General features: G+C 38.1%; 1 protein-coding gene across 1 annotated transcript in view; it reads left to right on the top strand.

Annotated features, from left to right (window-relative positions):
* Positions 1-23000, top strand: part of BTC (betacellulin) — a 42887-nt gene that overhangs the window by 5797 nt on the left and 14090 nt on the right. Inside the window, exon 2 of the mRNA XM_036078002.2 lies at positions 17599-17697. Coding sequence (XP_035933895.2) covers positions 17599-17697 — 99 coding nt within the window. The remainder of the gene's footprint in view (positions 1-17598; positions 17698-23000) is intronic.

Here is a 23000-nt window from a genome sequence, read left to right as displayed (position 1 = left end):
AATTCTATGAGGTGTGAGGTAATTTGCTGTCTTGTTTGATTATAACTTTTTCTTTTTTTTCAGCCATTCTTCTTTCTTTTTAATTTTTATTTTTGTATTTAAATACAATTAATTAACATATAATATATTATTAGTTTCAGAGGTAGAAGTCAGTGATTCATCAGTCTTATATAATACCCAGTGCTCATTACATTGTATGCCCTCCTTATTGATGATTATAACTTTTTCTAATACACACGTTTCATTAGCTGGGAGTAACCAAGTTGCTATGTTCATGGTTTCTATTCAGTATTAAATGGAATAAAAACCTGTGGTGGATCCTATAGAAGTTGAGACAGATTGGCTGTGGAGGCTGACTGTGGTCTGACTTGTTAGTGTTGAGGAATCCCTAACTCTAACATTATATGTCAGTATCTCATAGCAATCAATGGTCTGGATTTCTTGATGGTTAGACTGAAGCACGTGATGCACAGACCCATGCCCCCTGCCTAGGGGTGAGTCACATGGTCCATGTCTTTCCAGAGAAAAATAGGACAGCTTGCCTCTGCCTCTTACTCCTGGAAGCCTAGTACAAAGGTCAAGAAATTGTCATAGAGGCTGAATGAGGCACTTTAGGAGATGCAGACTTGACTTCTTCATGACCACCTTCCCACTGAGATGTCATTCTGAGTTTCTGACATTTGACTGGTCCCATCTCCTAGGGTGACTGACACACATGTTGCTGATGACACAAGCAGATGCCTGCTTGACCTTTGCTGTGGAATCTCCACATAACCCCTTATATTTGGGGGACCTTTACAGTTGGAAAATCATTTTCATATCATTATCTCATTTGATCTTCACACCCAAAATAATAAGAGAGCAGTTATGTCGTATGCATGCCAGGCACTGTTCTAAGAACCTAATAACTCATTGTATCCATATGACACAATCCATCTAACACACAAGCTATACATCATTATCATTCCCATTTATATAGGAGAATATGAAACACAAAGGCATTAAGTAACTTGTCTAAGCTTCTGGCTTTATGAGCATGAACTCTGAAGATGAGGTAACAAAGCCTGGATCGTAGTAGATAAATACATGTTGCTGAATGAGGTAGACAAGAGGAGATGGGTCACTGAAGTGCAGTGCAATGACATATCATTGCATTGAAGAGGGACCCAGTTCTTCTGACTTATCAAAAAAACATTGACGTTCATACTAGCTGTTCCTACCAGCTTTGCTTTCCTTGATGCCGACCTATACATTTGTGGCATCCCCAGCTCTGGATATGCCTCAAGTTCTTGGATTCCTGGCTCTTTATCCCAGCCAGGAAACCTGCCTACTTATATCCTAGGCACAGGCCATCCCAGCCAATAGTGAACAGTTGGTGGGATGACGGTCCTGAGAGGACCCACAGGCCTATGACTGAGAATGGCTAAAAAGAGCATATCCTGAGGCGGTATGATGCTGTGGTCAAGAGTGTAGACTCTGAGCTAGGCTATATCTAGGCATGACCCCCCTGGTGCTATGACTTACTAACTCCTTGATCTTGAGCAAATCGTTTAAACCCCTCGGCCTCAGTTTCTTCATCTATAAAAGCCAATAGTAATATAACCAAGGCTATTATATGGACTAGATTAATTACAGCACAAAGCACTTAAAATGTGCCTGGAACATAGTAAGTTCTGGATAAACATGAGTTATTATAATAGGTAACAAGAAAGTACAGAAGAAATCATTAATTATGATCAGTATATTTTTAAAATTGTGGATATTTTGATTCTGGGTACTTCCTTAATGTAACCAGGGTCTATCAATTGATAGAAAAACTTTATTTTGCCTTTATTTCTCAAATTCCTGCTCCCACTAGTTATGAAAAAGGAAATGGGTAAAAATTATCAAAGGAGTTCTATTTGACTGGTTTTGTTAGAAAGGAACAAATGTAAAAAATAATCCTGCAAAAGCAAAATGCATATCTGCTTTCTAAAAATGTCTCTATAGAATCTTCTTCATCTGCCAATTTTGATCCTAGTTTTATGCAGTGAAAAGCTCTACAGCACTTGCCTGGCATTGACACCCAAACCCAGCATCTTAAGGTTGGACCAGACACAAAAGTCAGCCTACACTAGCAAAGAAAAATAAAATATTTAGGAGATAATTTTAATATTTTAGACAATCTCATCAAAATGGGGTTATCTCACTTATTCAAATTAAACAAATAATTATCTTAATTAAAAAAATAAAATTGACATTACAGAAAAATGAATGATGGCACACTGTCTAAATTTGTTTCTAAAAATCAGAAAAATGGAAAAATGAACAGAAATTGTTTTTAGAGAGTTTTCTTATGACAAAATAATGTTTTTTGCCAGATTATAAAGAGTAGACAGCCATGCACAAATGTTGTTCCATACTATTGTCTTGTAACATTGAGAAAGTTATTTAATCTCCTTGTGCTGCACTGTCTCATCCACAGAATGGTATCAATAATAATGCCTATCATCTAGGGATATAGGATTGTTTTGAGGATAAAATGAGATAATTCAGAAAAAGATTTTAGCAGGATAATTGGCTACGAAATGTTCAATGTATTATTAATATTTTCACCTTTGTGAATATGTAGATAATTTAAAATTATTTCATAGGTATTGACTAAAAAGGAGAAACAGAATGATTGCATTCCTTATGCCAGTTGGAGTGCTGGTGTTTTTGCTTTGATCAAAGGAAATTGCTTTAATATTCACCACTGGAAGCAAAGGGAAAAAATCTAGAAATCTGCTCCATCATAACCATGCTTTCAATAGTGCTTTTAACAGTTCCATTAGAATGTAAGTTCCATGATGGCAGAGATTTTCGTCTGATTTATTTACAGCTATATTCCCAGGGCCTAGGACAGTGCTTGTACATAGTAAGTGCTCAATAAACATTTGTTCAATAAACGAATCTGAATGCACATAGCACAGGAGTCCTCCTAGACCAGTCGCTTCTCATAGTCAGTCACAAAGATCAAGATGTAAACTTTGTGCACGTGTGTGCGCGCACACACACACACACACACACTAGCTTCCATAATAAAAAACAAAGAATCCTCATGTTTCCCAATAACTCTTTATATTCCATCTTTAATGTCTCTGAATTTGCAAAAAATGACTTATTTTAGGCAGTTGTTCACTTAGATGGTAGCTGTGCCTGGTTTTACTGAGTAGGCTGACCTGATAGAATGAGATTTGCTCATGAAATTTAGGTATTGACTGCCACCACCAGCAAAACATGAACTTATCCAAACACAAGACTCTCTTTCCCATGGCATAGTGTTGGGGGTGGGCTGTTGGAAAGTAGTCTTTATTTCTAAAACATGTAATAATAAGGAAGATATATCTAAAATTGTTTGCTATTTTAAAGTGTGTCTAATACTATTATAAAGTGTGTCTAATACTGTGCTTAGCATTAAGGAGAATTGTCTAAGTATGTCATTGTCTTTCCAAAAAGAGTTTGTGTTCTATTGGGCAAAAATGTTTATGGGAATGAAACATTGTATAGTAGTTGAATACCTAACAGTTTAAATTACTCGTAAAAACTAAACATGACCTCAGAAGGAGAATTTGTTATGGGCTGGAGTGATTGGGAAAAAAAATCATCAAGGAAATAGGGACTTGAGTTAGTTTTCCCATGAGGGTGGTAGAGGAAACAATGGGAGAAAAATTAGAAGGTGGACAAATTAATAATGACCTTTTCCTTGTGTGTGCAGCAGAGAGTAAGCAGGCCCACATGCCTAGAACCAAGAGTTAATTTTGTGTGGCATCGAGGGAAATACTGACTGGGTAAGGAGCTGGTTTCCAGAATGAGAACATTAGTCAGGATCCTGAATTCTTGCTGCAGTGCCATCTTCACAGGATTGCCTAGGAATTAGAGCCAGGACATGTTGTAATTTAGACCAATTCAGGCGTTTAGTTATAGGTTAAGACTTTATTTTAAAATGTTATGTGGTCTGCTACCTGTGGAACTTGTTTGAATCCTGGGGAAATATCCAGATTCCATTTTACTGCGTGCCCTGTAGCTTGGTGAAGAGCTGGCCTCACCTTGCTTAAGTTAAGATTACAGGCTGACCTGAGTGGTTTGCTTTGTGGCTCCTAACCATGTACTGCTAGGCTTTCCAAGGCTGGGGGTGGCTCATAATCATGAGGTAGCTCCAGGCCCATCTTAGAGTAGCAATTGCATTTGGAGAAAGAGACTAATCCAAGAGGACCAATTCAAGAGAATTAACTCTCGACCACAGAGAAAAACAGAAGGAAACGAATTTAATGAACTTTATTCTTCTCACTGACTCCCCCCACCCCGCCACCCCTCTTCTATGACAGCTCCATTCTCTAACACTAAAGACGTTGTTTTGTCCCTAACTCATGTCATAATGAGTGTAATAATAATAGATAATGAGTAGCTATTGTAATATTTTCAATAGGAGATTAATACAGGGAACGCAGTGACTTGTTTTGTTTTGTTTTGCTTTTTTAGAGAGAGCAGGGGGTGGAAGGGAGGAAGGGCAGAGGGAGAAGGAGAGAGAATCTTAAGCAGACTCCACAACCAGCACAGAACCTGACAGGGGGCTCGCTCGATCTCACACTCTTGATTGAGCCAAAATCAAGAGTCCGCTGCTTAATCGACTGAGCCCCCCAGGTGCCTCAGGGAATACAGTGGTTTTAAGATTCGTTTTTATGTGCAGAATGGATCAGATGAAGAGGGACGAATAAGAGCAAGTAAAGAGAAAGCAGCTGTTCTAGGCTAGGAAGTAGCCTAGAAAGTCTGGACCAGGCAATGGAGGGAAAGAAATAAATCCAATAAATGCTTCTCCGTAAGATTTTATGGGCTATAATGACAAGTCATGTGTAGGTAAGAAAGGGGAAAGAGGAATGAAAGCTGTCTCCAAGACTGCTCACCTGAGAGAGAAAAAGAATTTATGGTGCCGTATATGAAAGAAAGCTGCTTTTTTTCTTTTGGTGAGAATGTAAAATGCTTTTGAGACATTCAAATGTCTTATGAGCATTTGGAAATATGGAAGTTGACTTCAAATTAGAGCAGTGGACCCCAAATCTGATTGCTCTCCCAAGAAATGTAAAAAGTACAAATTATCAGGCCTCTCCCCAGACCTACTAAAGTCTGATTGAGATGTTCCCATGAATCTAAATTTTTAAAGACCTTCCAGGAGAAAAAACAAATTTTCCTTACAGAGTAATTGCAAATAATATATGTAGATACTATCCCATGTAGGAGGTCCTTTTGAGTGTAGGCTAGTTTCCAAGGAATAGAGCATGAACAAGAAAAAGAAAATGGTAACTTTACAGTGCAAAAGTCTGGCACACACTACCTTCACTAAGTGGCCAAGTTCAATGTCACCACTGATGTCATGTAGATGTCATGAATCCCTCATGTAATGTGATGAGGGGAACACGTCTCTTCTGTAGAATTTGCTCCTAAAACCCATAACCCCAGTCCAATCATTATAAAAATATCAGACAAACCCAAAATTGAAGGACATTCTACAAAATACCTGACTAGTACACAGCAAATTTGTCAACGAAATCATAAAAAAAAAAAAAAAACAACCAACAAGGAAAGACTGAGAACCCATCACAGACCAGAGGAGACTAGAAATCCTGACCGAGAAAGCACATTAATGGAAAATTCGTGGAGTTAGAATGAAGTCTTGAGTTTAGTCAACTAAACTCAATTGGTACATTTAGTAATGTACCAATGTTGGTTCTTCGTTTTGGTAACTGTGCCACGGTAACGTAAGATGGTGACATTAGAGGAAAGAAAAGTGGGTAAGGAGGATACAGGAATGCTCTGTATTTTGCAACTGTTTTATAAATCTAAAATTATTACAAAATAAAAAGTTTAGTACAAAAAAGATCCTACAGGAGGTCCTAATGACTAGCCAGTTTGGACAATCACCTGGTTAGAAAATAGGGCTGAAAATAGAAAGTAATCATTTAGCTGATTGTAATTTTAGACTCCACCACAGTGCCCAGTGATAATTTCTAAGTAAATATTTATTTAAATGCTGAGACCATGGGTGTTTTGTGACATGGAATGGCATTATGAAAAAGAATACCAAGGCAAAATCATAGGGATAGAAAGTAGAATGGTGTTTGCCAGGGGCTGGGAGAGGAGAGGGTGGGGGGTTACTGTTTAGTGGGTATAGCATTTCAGTTTTGCAAGATGAAGAGTTCTAGAGATGGATGGTGGAGATGGTTGTACAACGGTATGAATGTGCTTAATACTACTGAACAGAGCATTTAAAGATGGTTAAGATAGGAAATTTTGTGTCATGTGTGTTTTACCACAATAAAAACATTTGAAAAAAAAAAGAAGGCTGGGAGTAGAGTGTTGGTGGCGACCATATATGTGGTGTGGGAGTTGGAAAAAGAGCTGGCAGAGTTGAGTGAAGAGGGAAGGACAAGTCAGGAAGCTGAGAATGGGGGTGGATTTTGGATGGAAGACTTGGGAAAGGCAACCATATCAAATACTGCAGAGGGAGGAGGCTGAGGTTCAGGAAGAGGTCACTGGTGGGTGAGCTATGAGGAAATCACTGGTGTTCTTAAAAAGCCAGAGACAAGACATTGGTAGTAACTGAAGAAGACACACACACACACACACACACACACACACACACACACACACAGACAACTGAGAGGATAAAAGTTGGAGTGGTGGCTAGAAAAGAGAAAATTTTGGTTTATGAGAGCCAACTTCAAATCATTGAAAAGTTGTCTCAACAAAGGTTTCCTCTGTGTAGTTCAGAGGGCACAGATTGGATTAAAACTAAAATTCCAGGAAGGCAGCTCTCACCTTAATTTTCTCCCAGGTAGAGCTTTGAAAAAAATGGAATCAGTGGCTTGGGATGTGGTGAGCTTCCCATGCCTGGACATGTTTATGGTCTGGTGGCACTTATGGAAGTTGTGTAAGGGATTCTTGAGTTAGATAGGAAGTATGCCAAATGACCACCAAGGGTTCTTGTGTCTCTACAAACACAGCATGATGTTACTGCCATTTGGGAATGCTTTGGAGTTTGGAAGATGGGGTTTCAAATTAAGACACTGTCAGCTGACTTCTCTGGGAAGAAAAGAAGAGGCAGGACATTTGAAACCTTGTGAACCAGTGGTGCGGTTTTTCCTTCTTAAACTGTATTCAGTGACTTTGTCTTCTCATGAATGAGATATCAAGGTTAACATCACCAATGATGTCATGTGGATATTACATATTCCTCATATGATGTGATAATAGGATATCTTGGAATTTAGTACCAATCCCATGCCCCAGGCTCAGGTTTGGCCTTATATTTTACCATTTATTAGGATAATAACTTATCATGGGGATTCAATTATGAATTGGAAAAAACCCTGGCATAGCTATAATTGATACATGATATTAACAAAAGTTTCAAATGTGATTATTGATTATTTCAGGAGACACATTTTCAACATTGTCGTTCTTTGATAGAAAACTTCTATGAGAAAATTCTCTAATCACTTTTAGATATGTGACAATTTTCCTGAAATGGAGGGTAAGATGAGTGATTGAATGTGTGATTTAGATGTGAGGCGAAACTACACCTAAGAATAATAAGCTACACTTCACATTTGCCTTTGCAGAAGCATGACAAAGGAAATGCATCCTGTTCTCTCTTAGTAATTTCTATTCAACAGTATTCACCACTGTTAAATACTTCTTAAGTGGTTTTCTAGACTAGTCAGAATCTTTATTGGGACTCTGTCTTTCGGATGTGCTGAACAGACATTGCAGAATTTCAACTGGAAATATGTGGTGTGACCATGTCTCAATGTGTCTTATTTTCATAGGTAACACAGGAAGATCAATTGAATTATTTCACAGTCACACCACACACAACAAGAAGGCCCTTGTTCTTAATACTCTGCATAATTGTTCACTCCAGCTGGACAGCTTTACTCAGTATCTTCCAAACACACTAGGCTCATTTCTATGTCATTGCCTTTGATCCAATTTTTTTCCAACCTCTGTGAAACTTTTCCTTATGGATTCTCCAGCTCAACACATTGCTCTTTTTTGGGACTCCAATAGAATCTATTTTCTATATACCTGACACTTAAAATATACTGCCTCATCTTTCTTTCTACTTTTGGTCTCTGCAAATAGTTTTGTTGATAAAGATAATAATGGATTAATGTTAAGTTGGATTGGCTTTCCCTAGCTCATTTTAAGAGCCTAAATTCTGGGGCTTTTTCAGGTTGGGTAAGCATCTACTCTTAAATTCTATGTTCTTTCCCTTACCATTATTAAAGTTTGATGACGGTTTCCTCATGGGTCAGAGACTGTGTTATCACTAAATCCAGAGGCCAACTCCACATTTTCTCCTCATTTTGCAATCGGATAATCCTTCCTGATAACAAATTGTTCTTTTGCTTGGTTCCTTTCTCCCCTCTCTATGAACTATTATGGAAATTCAGTGAGCCCAGAGCTTTCCATTTAAAGTATTATAATGTCTGACTGTCTGGAATGGTCTTATCATAAAGGAATGGGAATCAAAAAGTCAAGTTTTGACAACCGATGATTTCTAAGAAACTAGCTCTAGGTTATTATGGGCTTTCCATTCAATTTAGTCATTGTTGTCACAGATTTAATAATGGTCATGGTGAGAAAAAAAAAAAGAGGTTGATTTACTGGCAAAGGCATTATTGTAGTGTTGACAGTTTTCAGATATATGAGTTAGCTTATGTATGACAGGTGGTTAAATTACTTCCCTCTCTGGGCTTTAAAAATATAAGATTGTGGAGTACTTTTATAAGTTAAAAAAAGTGTTATCCATCATTCTTAGCCTTTCTTAAACACCAAGATACTGTTTCTACCTTTTGGGATAAAATTTTACATGGGAAGAGGAAAGAGTTCATATGTTACTTTCCTGATTTTGAATGAACATAAACTATGAAGACTCCCTTATTTTTTTCTGTCCTGTCTCTATCCCTTCCTAGCCCTGAAAATCCAGAAGCCTGTCTTTGAGTTTGATAGTGTAGGCAGTTTTCCAGGCGATGTGATTTGAGAGACCTTGGAAAAGTCCCTCTTTATCTTAGAACATGGCTGTCCATGAGAAGTCTTGATGCCTCAAATGCTCATTGGACCAGGGCACAAAAAAATATGCCCCTCTGAAGACCCCTTTGACTACTTCCTTTGTCACTATTTAGCTCCCTACCCATACTGGGTTGCCCCTTGTTTTGGACTTGGATAACACCATGTCCAGGGCATGAGTTCTGGCCTCTCATTCAGCAAAGGGCCAGAGATTGAGGCCATTAGTACCCATTACATGGAATTTTGTCCAGGAAATGGGTGATGAAAGTGATTGGGGCAGACATATTTCTCCTTCATTCTTTCTTCCATGAACTACTTCAAGATAAAGTTTTTTTTGGTTTTTAAACTGCTTTATATAGCTTATGTATGAGTGAACATGTGGTCTGAGCAAAGTTTGGTGTCGCTTTGTGGTGCACTTTGGAGCTGCATCTGTGTGATGGGCACACACATTGCATTGCTTTGTCTTCTTCTTTGCTTCATTTCTTTTTTGCTTCCTCATTCTTGTGACCCCAGAACTTGTACCTCCCAAATAAAGTGATAATCCCTTCATATATATCTCAGGTTCTGCTTTCTAGAAGACCCAGGTTAAAGCACTTGAGTTCAGAGTATTTGAGTTAAGTAATTTCTCTCCTTGCACATCTGCTTTGAAAGCAAACACATTTGGAAAGGAAATTATATTTAAAAGTTATCTTCTATTTGGGGAATGTCAAGGCAGTACAAAAATATTGGTTTATAGGAGGGCAATACAACAATGAAAAAAATGGAAAAGGAGTCAACAAAAATAGATGGAAGAGAATGCTAATGTCAAACTTCACCTGTTTTAGTTTTTGTCTCAGTCAATCACAAGCCCACAATGATAAACATCATTCCATTCCCTAATATTTTTTTCAACTGCATGTTATTTTTTTCTTTTTTCTTTTATTTTGAGAGAGAACGAGAAAGAGAGAGGGAACGCTCTTGCGTGCCTGCACAAGCAGTGGGGGAGGGGCAGAGGGAGACGGAGAGAATCTTAAGTAGACTCCGAGTTGTGTGCAGAGCCAACTCGGGGCTTGATCTCATGACCCTGATATCATGACCTGAGCTGAAATCAAGAGCCAGATGCATAACCAACTGAGCCACCCAGGCGCCCCTTCAACATGGTAGATGTAGTCTCCTTTTGGACTTAGAAAATGCTCTCTGTATAGGATGCATACTCAGGATTCTGTTTTTCTTCTTGACAATGAAGATACAATGAAAAAATGTCCTAGATCCTTATAGTTTTTACTCTGAATGTTGATTAAAACTTTAAAAACTTTATTAACTTTGTTTTTCTAAAATTAGAGATGTAATTTATAATCTCCTTGGTTGTTAGCCCCATTCAAGATCTGATTTTATCTACTGTGTTTGTATCACCGAATCACTTAACCAACCCCCTGACTCAGTAACCCTGTCAGACATACACAGTATGCTGAGTCACCAGCAGAACTGTCCTGAGAATACAAAGAACCATACAAGATGTCATATTTCTCTTCATCAACTGAGGTGCATTCACTTCAAATGTCTTTTAAAAACGCTGGAGAGAAACAGAGTGTGGAAAGGCCAACACATTGTTCTGCCTCACTAAGTACATACATATAACCACACTGTAGGAATGTGGTATGTGTACGCATGTGTATTTATTTTTTGTACCTTATTTCATAGCCATATTTTACACAGGGATCAAATCATAGCATAAATGTAGAAATATCCACTTAGGAGAATGATCATCTACTGTTTTACCAGAAGAATTTGAATCCTTTTTTACTTCAACTCTTTTATTGCTGCTATTGTGTTGAGTACCTACCCTGTGCCAGGCATTACCAAGGTTAATAATTCATAATTTATTTTTTCTCTTTTTTAAAGCACATAACTAGATCTCTACCACGTAACTTACTTATTATGGGCCTCATTTTACAGATGGGGAGCCTGAAGTTCAATGTTGAGTGACTTAATCATAATCATAAAGCTAGTGATTAGAAAGTACATCCAGGATTCAAATCTGGTGCCATTTGACTCCCAGTTTATCTTTTTTCCCACTAATCTATACTCCTTTCTTCTAATATAAATAGAATTTTAGGGATTTGACTATGAGATATTCTTCCAAGTTCTGCTTATATTCATAGATTAATAAATTCTCCTTTGATTTACAGTTATATTTTCTAATGGGACATGGAGTGTGGTTCAAATCCTAAAATGAGATTGATACAATATCATAAGAAATCATTGGATTTGGTAGATACAAGCAGAAGTTAAGATATCCAAGAAGATGTCCTAAGTCATCAGAACACAGATTAATGCTGTCAAAAAATTATTTTTTGATAATGTTATATTTATTTTTAAAATATAAAATGCATTTGGCTGTAAAAATGGAAAATTCAGCTCAGAGATGAGGCAAATACAACATACATAACTGTTTAAGTTGGTCACATTTGATCTTTTTAAATAGTTGACCCAGCTGGTGTACAACTTACCTCAGCATTTAGCAGTTAACTATGAGACAGTGGGTCATGCTCCTTGTCAGGCTGGCTCTCTTTCAATGCTTATATTGTTCCCAATGACTTCATTCTCCATGCTGGCTGACAGGGATAATACTTTTAATAAATTCTGTAATTTTTAATTTGAGCATCTCATAAATGGAGCCTTGACTCATGAAAGTAGAATTGGGTTTCTTTTCTTTTTTGTCTTTAGTTTTATGAGTACAGTTGATATTTAAAAACTAGCACCAGTAATAGAGACTCAGTTTCCCATCACTTAGCAAACACAACTAATCTAACATTATTTTTGTTTTATTTTGTTTTTTTTGTTTTAATGCATCCTTCAGAAACTCTGCAGGTCACGTGAAGTAGGTTAAATGAAAGAATAAGAAAAAAAGATTGTGAAATATTTGACTGATAGGTGAAATCTAATACAATTTTTAAAGAGACCTTTAAAAAGTCTAAAATTTTTTTTTAAAGATTTTATTTATTTATTTGACAGAGAGATAGACAGAAGAGCACAAGCAGAGGGAGTGGCAGAGGGAGAGGGAGAAGCAGGCTCTGCACTGAGCAGGGAACCCGATGCGGTACTCGATCCCAGGACCCTGAGATCATGACCTGAGCCGAAGGCAGACGCTTAACCATCTGAGCCACCCAGGCGCCCTAAAATCACTTTTTTAGGTAAAAAACAAAAGTGAAACAAAACAGAGCCACAACAAAAAAGAAAAAATAAACCCATCAGTACACTGCTTCCCAGTAGTACAAGAGATATAGGAGTTTCCTTTAATTGTAAACAGACTAAAACCCCAGTATTTAATCAGATAGCCAAAAATGGCTGATGTGCTATGGGACTGCATTACCAGAAATATGGTGCCTACAATGTGGGGGACGAGAGCCCCATTCTAGTCTGTCTTTGCCAGACCATGTGAAATGGCACCTTGGTTTGACTGTACATTTAAGGGACCATGGCAAGGATTATGAGGGTCTTGATGATGACAAGTAAAATGTGGTTGAAGGAACCAGGATGTTCAGCCTGAAGAAGAGGAATCCTTTCAGGAAGATTTGATAGCTGGCTTCAAATAAATGAGAACCTGTCATGAGAAAGAGAGGTTAGATTTAGTCCAGGTGATTACAATGAACAGAGTAAAATCATGGGAAGGAAAAAACCAGCTTAATGTAAAGAAGTATTTATAGAGCTTTAGAAATAAATGCTTAATAATCTCTTTGAATGAATGAACGGCTGCAATTGAAAGAATGGATGAAAGATCTCACTGAAATGGGGGGCGCCTGGGTGGCTCAGTCGTTAAGCGTCTGCCTTCGGCTCGGGTCATGATCCCAGGGTCCTGGGATCGAGCCCCACATCGGGCTCCCTGCTCGGCAGGAAGCCTGCTTCTCCCTCTCCCACTCCCCCTGCTTGTGTTCCCTCTCTCGCTGTGTCTCTCTCTGTCAAATAAAATCTTTAAAAAAAAATAAAAATAAAAATAAAAAAAAAAAAAAAAAAAAAAAAGATCTCACTGAAATGGAACGCCTTAGAAGAGAGTGAAGACTCGGTACTGAAATTGTAAAGGCAGGCTTGAAGAACTCTCCCAGAGGATGATTTCAGGGAAGTTGAGAGTTGGTTGGTAGGATATTTTAATTCCTCTAAGGTTCTTACTAATAAAACTTGTGACTCTTATGAATGAAAATCTTATTATGTTTTCCACATCTAAGTATCGTATTTTCTTTTATTTTCTCTAAAGTATAATCCATACTTTCTCTGATAAAGATAATGACTATTTTAATAACATATGTTTTTTTAAATAAATTCTTTTACTATATTATTTCTTTTGATTTTCATGAACCAGATTATGGGATGGGCAGGAAACCCATGATTCTAATTTTTCTTGATGAAAAAGGTCAGGATAGATTGTTAATTAGCTCAAGGTCACACAGTGAATTAATGACTGAGTTCGATGATCTTTCCACAAGATAATGAAACTTTCCCAGAGAAATTTTTTAAGAAGTCAAAATTTGAGCCTTTGAGGCTGTGTGATTGATTTACATTAAAGCAACACATTCAAAATGAAAGCTATATTTTGGACAAAAAATATTAAAACAGGTTGGAGAGAATTGCAATGGTTCTCAACCAGGTCAGTTTTCCTTTCAGGGATATTTAGCAATGGTCGGAGATATTTTTGATTGTGACAACTCAGAAGTAGGAGGAGAGATGGGGGTAGGATGTTATCGGCATTTGGAGGGCAAAAGCCATGACTAATCATTATTCTGTGATGCACAGCCTCCCATAACACGGAATTATCCAGCCCCAAATGTCAATAGTATGAAAGTTGAGAAACCTTTGGATGTTTTGCATTCATTTTAAGCCAGAACTTGGATTCCTTTGAACAATGAGGTGAGATATATAGAATGTAAAACACCTTTAAGCTCTTATTTTCTAAAGACCTTTCATTTACTGAAAATAAAGTTATATTTGCAAAATTACTAACTTTGACTGCAAAGGATCATATACTGCAGAAGAGGCCCTGCCTTTCAGGCTACACTTTGTAACCTTTTCTGCCTTTACTGGTAGCCCATCCTTTGCCTCTTTCCTATACCTTTGGCTTCTTTCTATCAATTTTCTCTCACATTAAGAACAAAAACAAAAACAACTCCCCTTTTTTCTTTATCTATTCACTAATCTTTCCCTTCCCTTTCTCAGTTGGACATCTTTGAAGAGTAATCTGAAATCATTTGCATACTTCTTATGCCACTAGTATTTCTCCGTAATGTTTGTCTTCTGGTGTCCCATGTATCTGTGATTGGTACCACAGTCCAGCCAGCCACTCAAGTCCCAAACTCTGGGGTCATTCTAGACTTCTTTTTTTCTCACTTCCCACCCTATCCCACCAGCCACCAAGTCTTTTATATTTTACTTTGTGAATATCTCTCATGTTCATTTCTTCTTCTCCATACCCAGTGCCACCACCTAGATTTAGGTGTGTCTGAATCACCTATCCTGGTGTTCAAGCAACCTTTTCAAACAAACACACACACAACAAACAAACAAAAATATTATGTTTATTTCTCACTTAAAGCTTTTCAATGACCCCAAATTAAGTGCCTAACAGAATCCAAAGTAATTAAGATGGTCATATTTATTTGCCCCCCAGCCTCCTCTCCATCACAAACCCCACCCACCTGCCAGACAAACCAGACAGGTTGTATTACTTACACTGTGTCCTTTTACAAGCTGTCCCTTCTGTTTAGAATGCCTTGGCTAGTTACAACTTTATTTATCCTTTTCATAAAAATTAATTTCATTTTCAATAAAGTAATAAATATACATAGATTTTTAAAAATCCAATAGGACTAAAACGTTTACAACAACAAATAGCAGATCTTGGCACGACAGCTTCCTTCCTCTCCATCTCCTAGAAGCAACCATTTCTGACTCTTTTAAGTGTTTCTTCTGTATTTACCTCCATCTTGCTAAATCACTTGCTTGTAATACTATTTGTTGAACTGGCAAGTTTAGATTTTACCTACTGAGTTTCTCTACCCTCCTAATTTCAGTATATCACTATAGGGGTGATAAAACATTTAAGAACTGGCACTGCATAGATACTGATAAATCACCACAGTTTCCCCACATGGTGTATGTGGGCTAATTACTGGTCCTGATTTTATGATAATTTTTGATATAATAATTTAAATTATCAGTATTTACATTATTATTACCTATAAATCTTGTCTACTGCTGAAACAAATAACATCAATGATTATGTTATCTTGCTTACACAATTTTTATCTTCTAGAAGTTATTAATTGATGTTTTAAAAAAATCATTTCTTCCTCATTAAAAACTCCCCACAATGCTCACCTTCTCTATCAAGTCTGCAGCTAGGTAGATTTGATTCTCCATCCCGTGTCACCTCTGCTGTTGTCCTTACTACACTACACCTTAAAGATTTGTGTGTCTACCTTCCTTACCAGAATGCGAGCTCCTTAAGGTCAGTGATAATATCTGTTATCTTCGAACCTTCGGCGCCTTGTGTCATGGTGCTCAATAAATATTTGTTGAATTATGGATGGAACAGGAATGCCTTTCCTCTTTGAAGCAGCCTTCAGTATTGAGTAAATGGTTTTGTGAGCATTTCTGTGATTCCTGAGTCACTTCGCACAGATCACAAACTGAAATGCCTGTCAGGGTCTAGGCAGTTAGAGTAAATGAGCGCAGCAAGCCTGATGGAGTCTGTGGCATTAAAGGGGGTCACCTGCTGCTTAGCCTTGCCCAGCTGTTGCTGAGAAGGTGTTTCACGCCTGTGTTGCCAGACCTGCTTTTTCAGTGGAAGCAGAAAAATCCGGGTTTAAGATGAACTGTCATGATTCAATTTTTTAAAACTATGCAGATCAAGAAAATGGCTCTTCAGGTGGATTTGGTTCATGGCCACTGGCTTGTGACTATAACCTGCAGTTTGTGGGTGGGGAGAGTAGTGCCGGCTACCCCAGGGCCTTGTGCTTGCTGCTTGGTTTGCCTGAGCGTGCTTCCTCCCCAGGAGTCCTGTCCAGACCTCTCCCCAGTGGCATCCCTTCTGCAGCTGTTGCCAGCATGTGGAGTGAGTCATAGCAGAAGAGAGTCTGGGCACAGGCCCCAGCCTGCCAGAATGCTTGAAGGCCCTGGGCAGGGTTTCAGTGGAAGCAGGGCTCCCTCTTTTAAGTGGAAGTGGAGAACGATGGGTTAAATTATAAGTGACAGAAAGGAGTGTGAGTGGACTAAAAATTGTGTACTAGGTGCCAAGCCACGTGCCTTTTCTTATGTTACTTAATTTTATTTTTACAATAACCTCTAGAAGGAGATATTGCCATCCCCAGTTTGTGGATGTTGAATCTCTGTAAGATTTAGAGCGTTTTGTAAAATTCCCACCATTAGAACAGATTAACTCCAGAATTAAGGCCTCCTGATTCTGCCCATGGAGAAAGCTCATGTATGGGAATTTAAAAATGAATTAAACCTATTTTATAATAATAAAGAAATTTATTGAGATTTTCCACTAGAAACGGATACTGGGATTTTTTAATCTGAAAGTTGTTTTGTTCTTTTATAGATTGTTTTGTTCATTCTTTCAACATTTGCGTTCTGTGTTAGTTACCAGGATTACAAAGATGAGTAAATATACAATCAGCATGCTTGGAAAGCCCTAAATGATTATATAAGTTTCTGGTTTGTTATAAGTGTGAAAGGAGGGTGGCAGGTATTGGGATAAAAGATATGAAAAATCTAGAAATTTCGTGGCCAAATTGTGTGTGTGTGTTTTTCAATTGGGGAGACACTCTTTTTTTTTTTTATTGTTGTTTTTTATCGTTTTCTATTGTTGCAACAAATAAAATATGCTACTAGAAAATTAGAAAGTGCAAATAAGGAAAATTTTGCAGCTAAACCTTTTTAATGTATCTTGGATTATTTCCTTCGGAATAATTACTAGACATTCCTCTCACCCCCTTATCTTTCCATGATGTCTGTCCTTCTCAGCAACAGGGATACTTAGCTGAGGGAAGCTACAATTTTCAAATAATTCCCACAAATTGAATATCTAGTTCACATCCCAAGAAGGAAGTACAAACAATAGTCAATACCCGAGAAACACTGAGTCTGTATGGAATGGAGAGAGTACATTTACACGTGGGTTTGTCATCCAGTCTCCCTGGAAATTCATCAGTGTATTTGTGCATCGGCCGAGAACTCTATTTGTCCGCTTCTGTGATGTCTCCATCACAAGCTATGGCCAAGTCTCTTCACTCAAGATGCACAGTTACATGTAAGTGATGCCGGCTTGAAAATTCTGTCTTTGTCATTGAGCTTAAAAAAATTAGACTCGTTGGCCTGTGTACCCACCCCCACCCGCCTTGCTGTGGGAGAAAGCCTTGGAAATGGAAGTCACAGCCTTGTTATTTTCATAAATGGGTCATGACTTTGGTAGAGTACTTTGCATTGAGGAAATATTCAAGTTTTCATGCTTGTTTTGGTTCTGTTTTGAACTTGAAGGTCTAGTGATCCTCCACTGTGTTGTGGCAGATGGGAATTCAACCAGGAGTCCTGGAAAGGATGGCCTTCTCTGTGGAGATCCTGGGGAAAACTGCACAGGTAATGCTTAACAAGTGATGCATTTGTATTTTATCAGCCTTGTGTTCAATCTTGGGAAGTTGATTTCCCTAATTTTAGTTTTTAATACTCTTGTAATCATAAAACTAGGTAGTTTTTTGAGCACACACTAATATCCCAGGCTCTCTGCCAAGTGCTGTACGTATAGTAATGCCTTCACTCCACACAAGGGCCCTCTGAGCCGGATAGTATGTTTGACTTTATTTCAAGGTGAAGCCCAGAAAGATTAAGTAACTTGCCAAAGGTTACAGAGCAGGTAAATTGTAAATCTGGGATTCACACTCAGGTCTTTCTGATTCCAGTGCTTCCATTTTTAATAATTACACTATTTTAGGAGTCGCAGGTGTGTCCTCCAGACTCAAGCATAGAATATCTTCAATGAGATTCATAAAAAGTTGGCATATTCTATTCAAATTATTTTTTTTTCTATTCCACACTTAAAAGAAGGGAGTAAGGCAATGACTTTTACATATTTTTACCTTAGAGATGCTTGATTCAGTATTCTCAAAGCTATTAGTCCAAAGTAGGGATGAGCCTTGATCTAGAGTCAGATAATAAATATTTTAGGTCTTGTGGGCCATGCCGCCTTTTTACAGCTACTCAACTCGGACATTGTACTGCAAAAGCAGCCATAGACACCTTGCAAACGAGTGGCATTAGAAGTATTTCAATAAAACTTTATTTAGAGAAACAGGCTGTGGGCCAGATTTGGCCCTTGGGCCATAGTTTGACTGACCCCTGGTCTGTCCTTTATAGATCGAATGGTCTGGTCTTCTACAGGGGCTGTTTCTGATTTAAAACAAAACATAGGCCAATTCTAAAAGTAGGTGGGAGAAAGCCTCCTATATTCCCTGGAAACTTTTTGGAGCTGAGAGGGTAGTGACTTGGTGTTAAGTGTGCCTTTCCTAGCACCCTGGAGAAGTCATAACTGAGCCAGGAACATGCTGAGCAAGTTGTCCTGATGTGAGTCATCAGTTCCAGCCCAGTCTTCCTCTTTCTTCCTTCATACTAGTAGGTGGTCTGGAAAGTGCCCACAGGCTGTGGAATCCATTGGTGTCTTAGGTCATGCTTGTGTGGGTCTTGTCACTCACATAGAGAGAAGAACAAGGCCAATTTTATGTGGTTGTGTGCTTTTCTTCAGCTGAGTTTTAAATATCTTCAATGATGGCATTTTCATATTTCCTTTGGGGGATTATTCCATCATCCAGTGATTGACAGTGTTAAAAAACCTGCTTCATCATTATCCTAAATGTGTTACCTATTTTTTTTTTTATTTTAGTAAGAATATTTAAACATGGGATCTACCCTTTTAACAGAACTTTAAGTGTACAGTATAAGATTGTTAACTATAGGCAGGATGTTGTACAGTACATCTCTAGAAATTATTCATCTTGCATAACCCAAACTTTATACCCATTAAACAACAACTCCTCATTCCCCCCATACTTCCACCCCCCGGCCCCTGGCAACCACCATTCTATTCTCAGCTTCTGTGGATTTGGCTATTTAGATACCTTTTTAAAGTAGAATCATGTGTTCATTCTTCTATAACTGGCTTACTTCCCTTAGCATAATGATCTCAAGGTCCATCTGTGGTGTTGCAGATGGCAAGAGTTCCTGCTTTTTTTTAAGGCTGAATAATATTCCATTGTTTGAATAAACCACATTTTCTTCATCCATTCATGTGTTGATGGATATTTAGGTTGTTTCTACATCTTGGCTATTGTGTATAGTACTGCAGTAAACATGGGAGTGTGAGTATCTCTTTGAGATTCTGATTTCAATTCTTTTGGTTAAATACCTAGAGGTTGGATTGCTGGATCATACGGTAGTTCTGTTTCTCAGGGTTTTTTTTTTTTTTTTAGAAAACGCCATAGTATTTCCCATAGCAGCTATAGGTTCCCTTTTCAGTCTATTAATTGTTTCTTTCCCATGCAGGAGATTGTTAGCTTGTTTAAGGTCACACAGTAAGTGGAGTAGCCTGACACGAATTTGGAGAGACTGGTTCCAGAATTATTGTTAATCACCATGCTAAACTGCTAGAATCATGTGGGAAGATCACAATGCTGAATATGCAAAGAAAATTCTGAAAAATAATCCTTGAAAGTAAAGTCCAAAAAGGACAAACTGTTCTTGAAAAGGAATTAATGTGGAGCAGGAGCATATTGTCTTTATTGACTGTGTGACCTTGGGCAAGTCACTTAAGCTTTTAGACATCAGTTTGCAACTTGTAAGATGAAGAAATGAATCAGATGATCTTTAGGAGTTGTTCTGGTTTCTAAATGACTTTATAATTTTATTTTCAAATAGCCCCAATCTCTAAACATTTCATTTTTAGTTTGTCCTTTTCTGCCTTGAGTGAATGTATTCATTCCTACCAACACTTCTGTGTACCTGCAATGCAGCAGGCCCTGTTCCAGGTACTCCAGATGCAACAATGAACATAGTCAAAGATGAGGCTGGAGAGGTAATGGAGAAAGAGAGGTAATGCGTAATGTCATGTAGAGCCTTGCTGGGGATTATAAAACCTTCAGCTTTGAGTTTCGATAGCAAAATGGTGTCTGTGTGCAGATGAGACAGTTAAGAGGGGACAGACAGAAGCAGGGAGACTAGTTAGAAGTTGTTGCCATGGAGACTACTTCCTGTCTAGAGATAAATATCAGGCTTAGACCAAGGGAGTAGAGATGGAGGGATGATTCTGCATATATTTTGAATACAACCAATAGAATTTTCTGACGAATTGGATGTAGAGTAAAAGAGAAAGAAGTCAAAGTGACTCTAAGATATTTGACCTGAATCACAGAAAGAATGTAGGTATCATTTACTGAGATGAGGAAAGACCAGATTTGAGGGGGGAAATCAGGTGTTCCATTTGGGTAGTGTTAATTTCAAATGCCGGTTAGACAACCAGGTGGAGATGTTCATTGGACTCTTAGACATTGAAGGAAGAGATCTGGGATGGAAACATAAATTTGGGATTGTTACCATGAAGGCATTCAAAGCCAGGAAATGCCCAGAAAGGGAGTGTAGAGAGAAGAGATGAGAAAGCACTGAGTCTCAATGCATTGCAAAATTTAGAGCCTGGGGGATATGGGAAAGAACCAGCAAAGGAGACCGAGCAAAGGAGGCATTATATATACCAGAATCCCATAGCTTGCACTCTTGAAAAGCTAAAGAAATACAAGTTCTCTTCCTGTTCATTTTTCTTTGTCTGCCCCCCAGCTGTGAATAATTTTAAACATGTAAATACACTTACACATCAACACTAAATTCTTTTTTCTTCCTTTAAAGGGATAGAATGAAAAGGGCAGCTCTAAGTGAAGACCCACTCCTGTAAGCTGAGAAATCATTGGCCTAGCCCTCCTGGTTAAAAGACATGCAGATCTGTTCTGATTAGCCTCCTGCCTAAGCATATTCTAGTAACACTGGAGGGTTAACAAATACATCTGTGAGATCTATTTTTCTTTTCCTGGAGTCACCAACTCTTTTCCATTTCTGTAGGAAATGGCATTGGATGTAACACAAATGGGAATCCTCAGATAAGAGAGATTTTCAAATTTTGTACTTCTTCAAGGACAGTGTGAATTTATATTCCCCCATCTCAGGGAGATAGCAGGCAAGATAAAGAAGGAAAATTAACTTAGAAAATATAAAACTTTCTACCTCATCTCCTGTTTTAAGAAGGTTGTTAAAGGGGGAAACCCCTATTGGGAAGTTGCCAGGAAGCCAAGGATTGGAGGTTAAAGGCTTAGCCTCTACTTCATAGACTAGGAAGAAACTTCTCTGCAAACTTAAACTGTGACCACTTAAACTTTTCTGTGCATTAGCTGCTCCCTTTTTAAGGTCAGATATCTATGTGGGAAGAAAAATCTATAGGTATTTGTTTTACTCCTTCTCTCTTGTTAACACTGTTGGGACTTTTATCTCAAAATTTAGGCCCTCCTTTTAAATCTCTTGCACAGAGATTTAACTATGTATTTAACTAGGGGGTTAGAGACACTATGAGGTTATCACACTGTAATGAGAACTACATAAAATATATTACACTTCGAGTTGATTTTAGAAGAGCTGCTGATATTAATATCATTTATAAAATCATTAAATAGATTTGTAATGAGCACAACTGGAAGAACTAAGTGAATGTTTTATGAAAAATAAAGCTAATGTATAAATTCTGAGGAGTTTTAAACATAAAGCATCACAAGGCCTGTTTGGGTTTGAGAATAAGAATTGTGTACAAGAAAGATCAGGGAACTGTGCTATTTAATCAAAGCAGCCATCAAACTGAGAAAAATTCCATACTTAAACTAAGTCATTTGAGTGTACGCTCTATTCCTCCACTTAAGTTTGACCCAAGAGAATCTATCACATCTCATCTAACTATTCATATGATCCAAGGAAGGTGACCACTTCTTGTCTATTTGCCCATATGATCGAAGAAAGATGTTCTTACTTAGAATTAGATGCTGTCATACACCTACCTACAGGAACCCTCGTAGTTTCTTATCTAATTGGCTTTAGAATCTTTGGAATATGGCATCTCAAGAAGAGACTGAGATACGTTACTTATGGTGCCCATCCGCTTAGGAGTTTGTGTTGGAGTTTTACAGTGCAATTTTGTGGGACCGACTCACTCCCAGAGAATGTTTTGGTTTTGGGAACGTGGGTTGGAAAAGAGTAAGGTAGGAGGGATAAAAGATCAATTAGGTTCCACCACCCTCGTATCAGGGGAATTTTCATGTTAGGTTTTCAAGACCAGGTCATTCGTTTCTCAACAAAGAAACAATACATGGGACGAATCATTCTTTTGTCATAAGATTAACTTTTCCTTCTTGATAAACATCTCTGGAATGGAAAGGTAGGTCTTGCCATGCCCTGCCCTATGTCATCAGGTCTCATGATAGGCAGAAAATGTTAGATTTCACAGTTGTTCAATTTTCAGATAATGTGACCTTGATGAATAATAGATGAAGAGAACTGGAATCGAAGGTGCGTTTTGAAAGGGGGTATGCTGATAAGCCTTCTCATTTCCATCAGAGAGAAGAGATGATCCCATCTGTTTGGGGAGGTGGGGGGAGGGCGACACAGTATGTGTGATGTATTTTTCTCCAGTTTTTAAAGTTCCATAGAGAAATCACTGGACATTTTCCGCTTGGTGGCATGGAAGGGTTTTTAAATCCAAATAATTCTGGGAATATTTAAGATCATGTTTATTTGGCAGAGGAGAGAGCTCTGTGAATGATCCAAACAGCGCCTGGCAACCATTTCCTTGGCACGGGTCTGTG

The sequence above is a fragment of the Halichoerus grypus genome, chromosome 3 (genome assembly GCF_964656455.1).
Source record: "Halichoerus grypus chromosome 3, mHalGry1.hap1.1, whole genome shotgun sequence".
In the NCBI taxonomy this organism is placed as follows: Eukaryota; Metazoa; Chordata; class Mammalia; order Carnivora; family Phocidae; genus Halichoerus; species Halichoerus grypus.
The sequence above is the reverse complement of the archived record's forward strand: the minus strand, read 5'-3'. Positions and strand labels throughout refer to the sequence as shown.